The sequence below is a fragment of the Balaenoptera ricei genome, chromosome 7 (assembly GCF_028023285.1).
Source record: "Balaenoptera ricei isolate mBalRic1 chromosome 7, mBalRic1.hap2, whole genome shotgun sequence".
NCBI lineage: Eukaryota > Metazoa > Chordata > Mammalia > Artiodactyla > Balaenopteridae > Balaenoptera > Balaenoptera ricei.
Window position 1 is genome coordinate 82,407,404 of NC_082645.1, and position 14,069 is coordinate 82,421,472.

General features: G+C 37.0%; 1 protein-coding gene across 6 annotated transcripts in view; it reads right to left on the bottom strand.

Moving 5' to 3' along the window:
- The window catches only part of HECW2 (HECT, C2 and WW domain containing E3 ubiquitin protein ligase 2), a 363,403-nt gene that overhangs the window by 61,042 nt on the left and 288,292 nt on the right, over window positions 1–14,069 (bottom strand). For all 6 annotated transcript variants that reach the window (XM_059928399.1, XM_059928397.1, XM_059928396.1 and 3 more), the window contains 2 exons: window positions 11,311–11,394; window positions 5,200–5,309 (listed from right to left, as the gene is read on the bottom strand). In XM_059928399.1, coding sequence (XP_059784382.1) covers window positions 5,200–5,309; window positions 11,311–11,394 — 194 coding nt within the window. The remainder of the gene's footprint in view (window positions 1–5,199; window positions 5,310–11,310; window positions 11,395–14,069) is intronic.

Here is a 14,069-nt window from a genome sequence, read left to right on the forward strand (position 1 = left end):
CCATGACATTTTTAAAACAATAATTCCCTGTTAGTGAATGAGAACAAATTATCAAGCATTATAATAATTTCTGGAAAACTCTATCTTCTGGAACATAGATCAACAATGGAAATTAAGAAAAAAACAACAAACAAACAAACAAACAAACAAAACCTCAAAAATAGCTGGCACAAAGCACAAGCAAGGAAGTCCTGGCATTTTTGCTTTATTCTCTAAGAGTAATAAAAGGCCCTCAGGTCATTGTTTTGACCTTGTTGATGCTTCCATTTACATACCATTTATTTATTTGATAATCTGATTTTTCAAATGTTGGCAAATTAAAAGCAATTTATTAAAAGGGGAAAGCTGGAGGGCATGCCAGTGACAGGCATCTTCTGAGAGTGTTAGGGGTGGGAAGCAAGGGAGAGTAACAGCAACAAAAAACACACAAATAAAAATACCTGTATATTGTGACAGAGATAGTATTTGGTTTTCCTGAAGTCTCTGGAATCATAACTCCCCCATCCCCACCTACCCAGAGAGCATCCTTCATTTGTACTGTTTGGTTCCTAGATCATCTCTGTGGGGCTTAGCAAAGAGAAGGGATAGAACACTTTTTCTAAAAACAAGTATAAAGCTGCTTCAGAGACTGCGGGTAAGGGGAGGGATGGAAGAGGGAGAAGGGAGGGTGGGAGGAAGTCAAAGAAGGAGGAAGGGAGAAGAGGGAGAGAGAGACACTGAGAGAGAGAGAAAGGGAGGGGAAAAGGGAGGGAGAGATGGAGGGGGAGAGAAAGTGAGCAGGAAAGGAAGGGGGTGGGGAGGGGAAGGAAGAGAGAATATTTGTGAAAAGAGCAGAAGAGATAAGCAGCAGCTGGGATAATAAGACTTTGGAGGAAAAGAGGGGAAAAGAATGTCCTTAAGGAGGTGCACTGTGTGTTGAGAGAAATAACTGCCCTTAAGACAGCCTTCAGTAAAGACCCACATAGCTCTTCAGTGCTCTCTGGTCTGTTTTACTTCTCTTGAGTGTGATCTGGTGCTCTACTGGCTTCCAGAGTGTCCAGTTCTAGTCAAGTTATAACAGCTCTGTATGCTGATCCCCCCGAACCATGAAATATCCTCAAGGCACTGTGTATAGGGAAGCAGGGAGAAGTATAATATATTTATGAAAGAGTCTCAGCAAATGGTGGGTTAAACAAATTCTCAGATGTCTAATGTCACAGCTATGGTCACGTGGAAAATTCACATAAGTAAGCACATCTCCAACAATATTAGATAAATTAGGTGTTCTTGCATTTCAATTCCTAGAAATGTGCAGCTACAAAAAAGTCCTTAAATAAAATTCTGGGTCCTATATTTGGCATAATAAACCATATGGTAATTGGAAAGATCTTTTCCTTCTGGCATCGCTAAGGTTGGGACTGGCATTATAATGGTCCTAGAAAAACAAACCTTCACATTCCAAAATTTTGACAAATTTTAGGTGAGCACTCTAACAGCTGCAAAAAGCAGCGAGTCCAAGTTTCCAAAGCCCCTCTCTCTCCTGCACTTGAAAAGACATGTAAATGGGCTTGGAATGAGGAAAAATGTGGAAAGTTTAGCAGGTTCCTGGGTGTTCTGAAAGAAGATCATTAAAATTTATGATTGTCGTAATTTTTGCAATATTATTCTCATACCACTAAAAGGGATGAAATTCTAGTCACAAGAAGGAGGATCAGATAACTTGAAAAAATCTGTTAGAAATGTTTTCATAAGAACTTTAGGAGTACTGGTAGAAGAGGCTATTTTACTCAAAGAAACAGAAGATTCCTCCACAGGGTAAATGAGGCTAGTCCTGCCCTTGTTTCATGTGGAATTAGTTATAGTTACTTCCATTGATATTAGGCAGTACATCCCAATTTCAAGATCAAATAAAGTCCACTGAAATAGAGTAGGCCAAAAATATGGAGATGATTCTTCCTGAAAATTAAAACCACCACAAACACTGCTAGCAATTTGGATATATTTGGGTTAGACATGTCTTTGGAAAACGTTTAACTCTCAATCTGCTTCCAGAATGCATTTATTACCACCATGGGTTACTTATGTACATTTGTGATGCTACTTGAAAAGAAGAAACTTAGTCACCATTTAGAATGTTCACAGAGCCTCAAAAGGGTCCAGCCCATCACCGAGAGTACATGCCTTTGCAGGGCTCAGAAGGGACAGAATCTGGTGATCTACCTTTTTCTCTAGGAGGAGGGGCCACAGAAAAGGTCTGGAAAAGAGAGCTTTGACTGGGCTGAGCAATACTCCACAGAGCTTCATTCCTTTAGCCACAAAGCCTGAGGTGAAGGGACAACCCATTTAAACCCCCTCGTAGGTTCTAGCTAAGATTAAGGCCAGTCAGAATGATTAAATATCTAGGCAGCCAGTTCTGCAAATATGAAATAGCTTCATATGTATCAGTTATTAGTGGTTCAAATACTGACAAATTAGACTTCTCAGATTTCCAGAAAGAGAGAAAAAGGGATAAACTAACATTTATTGGATGCTTGACATGTTTTAGGTACCAGGTGAGGCATTCTCCTCCAAATAACCATGGGAGATGATTACTATCATTCCCATTTTAAGGAGAAAGAAATTCAAATTCAGGAAAGGAAGTAAACTGCCCAAAGTCACACACAGTTGGTAAATGACCGAGGCCAGCTGTGAATTCCATTAATTTTTCCCCTACACCTTTACACTTACCCGTAGAGCCATATACTTATTTTCTTTTCATCCTGTATCATCAAAATAAGTGTCCCTACTTTGTTCCAGAGCTGACCTGTGCTTTTGCCTCCAGTGTCCTGCCTTCCCACGGGCCTGTGCTGTGCTGACCACTGCTTCTTCGCCCCATTCAACAAACCACTTTCCTTCCACCCACACTATCTGACCTCCGCACACACATGCTCAACTTCCCCATCCTAAAACCCCTTCCTTAATTCCTCTTCTAAGTACTGCCTTATTTTGCTTCACTTCCATATTTCATGGAGAGAATATTTTTCATGCCTGTTTTCTACTTTACATCTTCTAGCATCCTGTAACTGGTAACATTCCAGTTCATGACCTATTAATTCATAGAAACTGCTTTGGCAAAGGCCACATATAACTTCATGATTTTCAAATCTAATGGCCTCTTCTCAGGCCTCATCCTTCTTGACTCCTTTGAACACCTGGCCCTGTTGGCCACTCCTTCCTTCTTGAAACATGGCTTCCCCGAAAAGACTTTCCTAGTTCTCTTCCAAAATCCACTGGCTCTCTCACTTTCACTTGCACCCTCAGCCCCTCCCTTAAATATTGGGGTTACTCAGGTCACCATCCCCTATTTTCTCTTCTTTTCACTGACCTGTCCTCCCTACTTCCTCTATCTACCCAATGGGCTTCAACTGCCGCCAGCACACCTGTATTCCTAGCTGCTAACCTCCCCTGAGCTCCAAGACTCTGTTTCCAGTTGTCTTTGGGTTTCCATCTCCAGTTGGATGGCCCAAAGATTCTTCAACAAAACATGTCTCAAACCAGCCTCCTTTCACCTCTCCTCTCCAGTCTAACCTTTTTCCTTTCTTGGTAAATGGTGTTACCATCTGTCTTAGTAGTCTATGAGTTGAGAACCTTAGAATTTGCCTTGACTCTTCCCTACTTGGACTTAAAGTTCTAGAATCTCTACATCCAACATAGCCTTTGAATTAACGCCCTTTTCTCCATCACCGTTAGTCCAGCCCTTATCATGTCACCTGGGTTAATGCAACAGCCTCCCAGATGGTTTCTCTAACTTTAGTCTCTCGTCTTCTAATACATCCTCCACATGGCCACCAAACTGAACTTTATAAAACAGGATATTCCTGTTTATAAATTTTCAGTGGCTCCACATGGAGTACAAAGTAATGCTTCAGTGGCCAACCAACTCTAGCCTATCTTTCCAACCTGAGCTTTGAGAACTTGCCTTTACTTGTATCTATTAATTTGTCCTAAACTACTTTCATGCTTCTGTGGCTTAGCTCATGCTACTCCTTAGAATGTCCTCGTTCCTTTGGTCCACCTGGTAAAATCCTATTCATCATTCTTCAAGGCTTCCCTTTATACCTGTTGTCTTCACCTTTCCCCAAACACCCCACCCCCATCTTGAATGAAGAATTGTTCCCACATCTGTGTTCCCATACATTTCTTCATTATAGGACTAAACACAGAGCTTTTGGAGTCACTTGTTGACTTACTGCCCCACCGTGAATTTTCAAAGGCAGAGACTGTATTATTCATCTTTATAGAACCAGGGTCTAATTCAGGGCTTGGATCATAGCTGGATGCTCAATAAATCTCTGTTAAATGAACAAATTAATAGACCTTTTTCTGTTTGCGGTATTCAGTTAGGCTGTAGCTTCACTATGATACCAATATATGAAAACAGGTGTTATATATCAGAGAACATAGAGCAGCTTTTAGTGACACATACGGAGTTTGGATTTCTATTAAAATAGTTTTAAATTCTGACAACTGCTACAGTGTGAACAATATATGGCTTATAATAAGGATAAATAGAGCTGATGTTCTGTCAACATCATGACTACCTTCCTTAAAAAGAAACTCATTTGCTAAGCTGCATTATCTACTATTTATTCATTCATCCATTCATTCCTCCATTCACACCATACACCTTTCAAAAAGAATTTAAACTTAAAATTTTTAGTTAATTTCATCTATCAGCATGTTCTACCTGCTCACGTACCTCTGGTCTTCCTATCTAATGCAATTATTAACTACTGAAGGGAAAAAAATTATCCAAGACCATTAAACTGATTAATTCTAATTCTATAATATTTCTTGAAAATAGAGATTTCTCTTTATTATTCTTTGAATCAATCTCCTAACTAGAACTTTTTAAATCCAAAAAGCTAACATAGTATTTTGTGCCCTAATATTTTCCAAGATATATTAAGCACTACATAACATAATGAAAAGTAAATTCTACATCTGAGTATTTCATACTGCTAACATTTATATCCTATTTTGGAATGTCATTATTTTCCTGTCAAAATAAATCCCCATGGAAACAAGCCAGTTTTAAGAGACAGGAAGTACCACAGAATATGTACCTGTGCTAACAGTACTGATGTACCCAAAGTGTTCCCTTACTGTCCTTTATGAGGACAGAACATGTGACTTCAGGGCTCACTCCTCAGAGAAATGGCAGGCAGCTGGTGGACTCACCTGGCGAGTTCTGGGGAGAGGACACAGGAGAGCCACGTGGGGACTGACAGTAGCTGGGATGGAGTAAGGCATGTGGAGGCACATATGACATTATCTCTTCTTCAAATAAACTGGGGAAAGACAAGAAATAAAATGCATACTTCAGCCAAAGAGGTGGGTAAATGCCTTGTTTCTGCAATGAGTAAGTCAATCTCTTGCTCCGACCAATTCCATCTGAGGTCCAGTGCACGTCCCAAAGAAAGCACCTGTCCCCTTTCTCCTGCAGGTAATTCGTGGGACAAAAACAGTTGGCTCTTGCATCTTTTGTGAAACCTGTGGTTATTTGCCTGTTTTCCTACCAACTTTGGACAGCATGATTTCTATTTTGTTACTTTAAATGAGTTAGAGTTTGCACGTTTCATCTGAAAATAGCCTGGGTTTTTACGTCTAGGAATAAGAGCCAAACACAAGAGACAATGTTTATTGAAGACCCATAGTAAATACACAAAGTATGTTCATACCTTCATTCCAAGACACATACAACATGGTCTCAGCCTTCAAAGAGCTTGGGATTTCATTGGAGAATTAAAAGCAAAATAAAACAAAACACCTCTTAAATAATTACAACTGCTAAATAATAAGCTTCCTCATTTAGTCTGGCTTTATAATGTTTTTCAAATGTGAGGATTTTGATGTTATTCAACCTAGTGTCTTCTTTCTCCTCCATACTGAAATTTCTGTTTCTAATACTCTCCTAAAAGATAGTAACCAGGGATCTGAGATCTTGGAATCCTAGACTTTTCATTAACTGTTATGATAAAGAAATGTACTACTGATTATCAAATATACAAACACTTGACAAAATAGAATCAACAATACAAGTAAGAGTACTTGTGTTTTTAAATTAAGAGTAGAAGTAGCTTTCCCTCAAACTTGGTCACATCTAGAAACCTGCTACTTGTTTTCAAAAAACATTGAGAAAAAGTGGCAACAGTTTAGTCTTGAGGAGATTTAAGGAAAGAACTCCTAAGAGTTATAGCACTGGCTTTCCACTGAGGCTATTTTGCCCTTCCTCACACTCTATGGGGACATCACACAATGTCTGAGGACGTTTTTGGTTGTCGTAACTGGGAGAAGGGGTGCTTTTGGCATCTAATGGGTAGAGGCCAGGATGCTGATAAACATCTTACAAGGCACAGAATAGCTCCCTGCAACAAAGACACAGCCAGCCCAAAATGTCAATACTTTTAAGGCTGAGGGACCCTGGGTTACAGCAATGCAATAACAACTTGATAATTCTTTCTCTGGTTCTTCATTCACCTGCACACGTCTGCTAAACCACTATAAACCACTATCACAAAAACATTTTTAGACACCATAGTTTTTTAAGCCATCTTCCCACTTTTAAACTATAAAAGTCAAAAGATTTAGAAACAGAAGCAATAAGTAATTGTATTTGTAATACCAAATTAAGCCCTGAAACAGTCAATTCTCTTTCTCAATAAATCAATAACCATTGGAATAATGTGAATTTTAAGTTGATTGCTAAGGAAAAATGCCATATAAACAGTTGATACCATAAAGGTCTAGAAATTCATAGCTAAATTAATTGAAAAGTAGGAATTAGCACCCTCTCCTCAAACATCTATACATGTGTCCTTTGCTCTATGACACTTACTTCCTTTAAATACAACCAATATGCAGAAATCGTTCTTACCAAGAGAGAAATTTTTTTACTTGAAAAATTTAATATAGGAGAGATAGTGAATAACATAAAAACACTTAATACATATCATCCAGGATTAGTACATGTTAACCCTATTACTTTTGCTTCAAACACACATGCATACTTAGGGATGTACATATATCTATATATAGATGTATCTATATATCTGTGTGTATGCATGTTATGTATATGAAGTCCCTTTTGAGTGCCTCTATCATGACTTTAACATATCCTTCCATAGTCTGATATTTTGCAACATACGTACAGACGAACAGTATACAGTTTTGCCTTATGCGCTAAAAATTTTTTTAAATACTTTATAAGTATATTGAATTCTTGAACTTTTTTTATTCAACAATATATTTCTGGTATCTGTCTGTGTTGATATATAAGGGTCTAGTTTACTACTTTTACCTGCTATGTAGTATTCCATTCTATTAATGTACTAGTTTATTTATCCATACCTTTCTTGACAAATATTGACTTTTTCCCCAACTGTGTGCTTTTTATCAATAATGGTGCAATGAATATCCTGTATGTATCACCTTGTATACATGTAATACAGCTTCTTAGTGTAAATATGGTATATATCTAAAAGCAGAGTTGCTCAGTCATGGTGTATATATCTTTTTTTTTTAATAGATCTTTATTGGAGTATAATTGTTTCACAATACTGTTAGTTTCTTTTGTACAACAAAGTGAATCAGTCATATGCATACATATATCCCCATATCCCCTCCCTCTTGAGCCTCCCTTCCACCCTCCTAATCCCATGTCTCTATGTCATCTCAAAGCACTGAGCTGATCTCCCTGTGCTATGCTGCTGCTTCCCAGTAGTTAACTATTTTACATTCGGTAGATGTTGATGCTATTCTCACTTCGCCCCAGCTTCCCCCTCCCTTACCGTGTCCCTAAGTCCATTCTCTATGTCTACATCTTTATTCCTGCCCTGCCACTAGGTTCATCAGTACCTTTTTTTTTTTTTTAGATTCCATATATATATGTTAGCGTACGGTATTTGTTTTTCTCCTTCTGACTTATTTCACTCTGTATGACAGACTCTATGTCCATCCACCTCACTGCAAATAACTCAGTTTCGTTTCCTTTTATGGTTGAGTAATATTCCATTGTATATATGTGCCATACCTTCTTTATCCATTCATCTGTCAATGGACACTTAGGTTGCTTCCATGTCCTGGCTATTGTAAACAGTGTTGCAATGAACACTGTGGTACATGTCTCTTTTTGAATTATGGTGTTCTCAGGGTATATGCCGAGTAGTGGGATTGCTGGGTCGTATGGTAGTTCTATTTTTAGTTTTTTAAGGAACCTCCATACTGTTCTCCATAGTGGCTGTATCAATTTACATTCCCACCAACAGTGCAGGAGGGTTCCTTTTTCACCACACCCTCTCCAGCATTTACTGTTTCTAGATTTTTTTATAATGGGCATTCTGACTGGTGTGAGGTGATAGCTCATTGTAGTTCTGATTTGTATTTCTCTAACAATTAGTGATGTTGAGCATCTTTTCATATGCCTCTTGGCCATCTGTATGTCTTCTTTGGTGAAATGTCTATTTAGATCTTCTGCCCAATTTTTAATTGAATTGTTTGTTTTTCTGATATTGAGCTCCATGATAGCTAAAAGCAGCGTTGCTCACTCATAGTGTATATGTCTTTTTAACTGTACAAGATATTGTCAAATTGTCCTCCAAAGAGGTTGTAGAAATTGCAATCCACCGAGTCCAGAAAATATGGAGTTCCTACTTCTCACTTGGTATTACCAGCTTTTTTGATTTTTTCAAATTTAATAGTATGAAATAGTATCTCAATATTTGAAATTGCATTTTATGATTACTAGCATCTTTCCATGAGTTTATTGGCTATTCATGTTTCAATTCCTTTGAAATGCCTTTTTATATTCTTTATCCATTTTTCTTTTGGGTTATTTTCTTTCAAATTGATTTAAAGGCATGCTTTATGTATTCATGATATCTTTGTTTTATGTGTTGTGAATATATTCTTCTAGTTTGTTGCCTTTTTTATGCCTTTATATGTGGTGTCTTTCATTACATAAAATTAAGAATCCTAATGTAGCCAAATTTATCAATCATTTCCTATATAAGCTCTGTTAAAGGCACACTTCTTACATTAGTTGAGTCAGTGACAGAATACATGAAATAGAATAACCAATAACAAATACAACAAAGTTATTTTAAAATTCTTGAGTTTTGTAATAGCTGTACTGGAAAATAACCTTACATGGGTTTATTTTAAAATGAATAATTTCCTAGAGCTATATCATTTCTACATTGCAGCTTGCTGATATTCAAGTCCATTTGTACCAGGAGTGACTTTCCTTTTTAAGAAATAGACAATGTATATAAGTAAAAATTAAATAAGATACAAGGATATAATGTACAGCACAGGAAATATAGCCAATATTTTTATAATGACTTTAAGTGGACTATAATCTATAAAAACATTGAATCATTATGTTGTACACCTAAAATAAATATAGCATTGTAAATCAGTTATACTTTAATAAAAATATTTTTATTAAAATGTAATTCACATACTACAAAATTCACCCAAGAAAATAAATATTTTTAAATAGAAAAAAGAAAGAAATAGAAGTATAAAAACAGAAACAGAGACTCCATCTACATATCCAGCAAGTCCACTGCCTGAGTTTATAGTTACTGATTCAAATGACTCAAACTCCAAAGTAAAATAAAAAATAAAGAGCTGAGAATATCCCAAAATGTTTCAATAATCATTAAATATTATTTATTAAGCACGCACATGTAATATATTGTGTCACAGCATACAACTATTTGCTCATCCAAATGAAGTAAAAGTCTAGAATTAAATAACATCATTTGTCATTTGTATGTAATAATTATAAAGCTACTATATGTAAGTAAATTTCTCACACTTCTCCAAAGGCTCAACTTCAGAAAACATGCTTATTTTCCCAAAAGGGCAAAAATGTAGCCTTGCTCTTTATATATAAATCAGTTTTCAAATATTTTAAAATTCAACCACATAACATATAGAAATTCATGCCAACTGTGGTGTTTAACAATGTACAAATATTATAAACTGTATTTTAACTCAAAATATTTAGGACTATACCATCTAAAGATTATTTAACTAAGGACAGGTGAACAATAATCATGATTTCTGTTTTGCAATCATTTTCGTTTTTACTAACTCCAAAAGTAGAATTCTTTAAATAAAAAAACACAGACTTCTAGAATGAATCAAAAGAGTCCTACCCCAGCCAGAATTTTGTAATAAATGTTACTACTTTATCAACAACCAAACTATGGTAGAAACATCATACTCCATATTAATTGCCCAAGAGTCTTCATGAGTATCTAGCATGCTACATCCTGCTTTCAGAACTGCCAGAACACCACAAGTTGAGGGTCATCACCTGGGCTGAGAAGTGACGCCCAACCACCAATACATCTTGTTCAGGATAAAATGAAGTGAAATATCTATGGAAAGTGATTATATCCCTTTGAATTATGCTCTAACCACAGAGTAAAAGAAAATAACTTTTTGGCTTTAGTTTTACAAATATGGCAACTATCGAGCACACAGTAGAAATGGTTAGAGTTAAGATTATCATGAATAATATGAATGAGACTATTAACACTTTGAGATAAATAAAACATTGCTGATATGGCCAAGCATGACTTCCCTTTAAGCCTATGGAGGTTATAGTAGTAGGTGCCCCAGTCACTAGGTACAGCAAAGCATTATTTTACTCTGATCTCCTACATTGGAGAGATAATATCAAAAATGAAAAAGTCTCTTGAAAACTTGCCATTCTAAGCTACTCTAAAGTTTAAAACTAAAGCTCACCTAACCATCAGAAAAGAAAATATAATTGGTCAGTATTAGGAAGGTCTATCAAGTTGGCAGTGAGTACCAGTGACCAAATTTCAACTTTCTTATCTGATTTCCCATCTTAAATTCTCAAAACCATAAAGTAAATAGATAACTTCAAATCAGCAAACAGGGACAAAACAGCTTTTGAGAAAAAAATTGGGGATGAAAATATAAGTACAACCTCTCTTCTACTCTGATGAGGGAAGCCAGGTATAACTTCCTGCTCCATTCTGTGATGGGACATTCTACTCATCGGCCTCTACAGACTTTCCGTTCTCCAATACCACCTCCTTTGCCAGCAGGGTGAGAACAAAATCAAACTGATTCCAGTGATAAGAAATGAAATCTGAAATGAATTATCACTAAATCAGCATCTTATACCTTCAACATGAGTATTCCACGAGTCTTAAGAATATAGGCTGCCAATATTGGCACGTTATTTTCTAAAATGCTCCACGATGTCTGACGATAGGAGACTTCCCACTTCAAGAAGCGGTTACGTACCTCAGCAACATAACAAGGTCGGCATCACTTGAAAGACGCACCAATCCTGGGGTCCCTTCAGTTCGGATAAATTGGATCTTCTCCCTATTCAAGCAAAGAAACAGCTCAAATATGTGTAGTAGACTTTTGGGACATAACTCAGTACTTTAGGCACCATTTTTTTTAAAACAATGGTCACAACATTTTTGGGGGGACTATTATATGGCAGCTACTGTGCCCTAGGAATACACATCCAAGAAAAACGTGGTCCTTGCCTTCAAGGAGGACCTCGCAAGCATGAACATCACCCAGTTCTAACAATGCCAAAAAAATTATTTTATTGCTTTCACCTTTTGCTGCCTAAATACTACTGTGGGTAGCAGCACCATCCAACCAATAAAACTCAGTTTCTGCTTTGAGTTAAAGCCTTGTTGTGGGCTTGAATCTAAGCAACAGTCTGGACCATTCAGGCTGATTCTCTTATTCCAAAAAGGGAGTGTGTAGGGATATTCATTTATTTTCCTCAGGATATACCTCTACATTATGTGTAATGAGTACATTCCTACTTGGAAGCAGGTAGTATCTATAAATTATATATTCAATATAAAAGCATATGGCCCTCTCAAATAACTGAAACCTAAACCATTTTCAGTTACTACAGTTGGTGAAATAGATTGTGCGTATACTTGTGCAAATGTACATATACATACACACACCAAACACAATGATGTGAGTTATCTGGACCATTATTTTATTATAGTTATATGTGATAACACCAGTTTTTGTTTGTTTGATAAGTCATCGTTTTGCTAGTTTCAATTCTTTGTGTGACTATAAATTCAGTAAAAATTTTTCCTGGTTGCTTCCCCTCATTTACATCATGCCATTTCAAAGCACACCATATCAATTTTGATAAGATGAGGACAAAAAATAAGAACATAAACTATGGTACTGAAAGCATTACATTTGATAGGAACATAGGGGCCAACACAAGTATACAATTTTACTCTAAGTGCTAATGACAATATATTCTGATTCCTGTATACTATGAAACAAAATATCAATCTCTGGTGTAAGTATTTAGATTTAGTTCTTTTCCATAGAGCATCTTGTTTTCCTATTTGATATTTACACAAAGCTCTAATGAATTTTATATTCCCAAATTTCAAATTCTAATTCAATTGCATGCAGGCTTGAAAGTAATGAGGTGAAAGGCAAGGTTTAATTGTTGAGATGAAAAATTCCCTAATGTACAGAAAAGTCAACTGATACGCTCTTAGCCGCACAGCTTACTGGAAATGATAAACAGAGTTTAGTCCTAGGCTTCTTCTGCCTAGATCCATTTTACATAACCTGTTAGCATACGATGCACCTAATATTTGATATTATCAACTTTTCTTTTTGGTCCTTTATTGCCAGTAGCAATATTATATGTTTTATATAATTTTTATATGATCTAATTTTATAATATGAAATTTTATATTATAGCTATATTATATATTATATAGTAGCTAGCTACTGGCAATATAGATACAGATACAGATATAGCTATACATATAGATGAATGGTAGACATATATATAAAGAAACTATTCAGAAGAGAAAGTCCAGCCTCTCCTCTCTGCTTAATGTTATTTCAGTCTGAAGTCTCAAATCAAGCAGAACATTTTTCCTCGAGTGTTACAATCATATGTCTGAAGCACATGATGGAAACCAAGGCCCATTATCTGGTAAATGGTTTTTTGATAAGAGACATAAAAGTTAGTTTAAAGAAAGCTAAATTAGAGAAAAGTTATCTTGGAGAAAAAAATGAACTTGACCAAAGAAGTACTCTTATAAGGGTCAGTAACAATATGCTTTGGGGGCTTCCCTGGTGGCGCAGTGGTTGAGAATCTGCCTGCCAATGCAGGGGACACGGGTTCGAGCCCTGGTCTGGGAGGATCCCACATGCCGCGGAGCAACTAGGCCCGTGAGCCACAACTACTGAGCCTGCGCGTCTGGAGCTTGTGCTCCGCAACAAGAGAGGCCGCGATAGTGAGAGGCCCGCGCATCGCGATGAAGAGTGGCCCCCGCTTGCCGCAACTAGAGAAAGCCCTCGCACAGAAACGAAGACCCAACACAGCCATACATAAATAAATAAACAATAAAAATAAAGGAATTCCTTAAAAAGAAAACCAAAAAACAATATGCTTTGATCTTGAAGAATCAAAAGCTGTCTCCAATAAATACACAGTTTCTCTCCTTAGTCTATCACCACAATGAACGAGGCAAACCGAACACAACGAGAAAAGAAACGGGCTGAGCACTGTCCTCCACTCCTTTAACTGGAACCACACAGAAGGGGTTGAGTGATCAAAGAGATAGCATGCTCCAGACTATGGCTTGTATGTATCCTGTGATAGCCTGTGAATAAGGAACAGATCATAGCTTCCTGAGTCAGAAGGATGACAGGGTGAGGGAAGGAAAGGGAAAGACACCAGAGTAAACATGCCAATTGGGAAACTTTTCATCATTTTCCAGATATTACCTAATGAGGCAGTGAAGGCAACTGGTCTGATTCTTTGGGCCAGAACATACCAGAGGCAGGCTGAGACTAGTTCTCTATGGGCCCAGCTAATTTATCACAATGGCAAGTAATGGGTCATGTGCTTCCGGAACAAGACACTGGAGCATATTATCTGATGTACATCACACCACTAAGGACTTTATTATATTAATATGCGTTCATTCAGCAAACATTTTCTGAGTGCCTACTGTGTGCTGGGCATGGTACCACATACT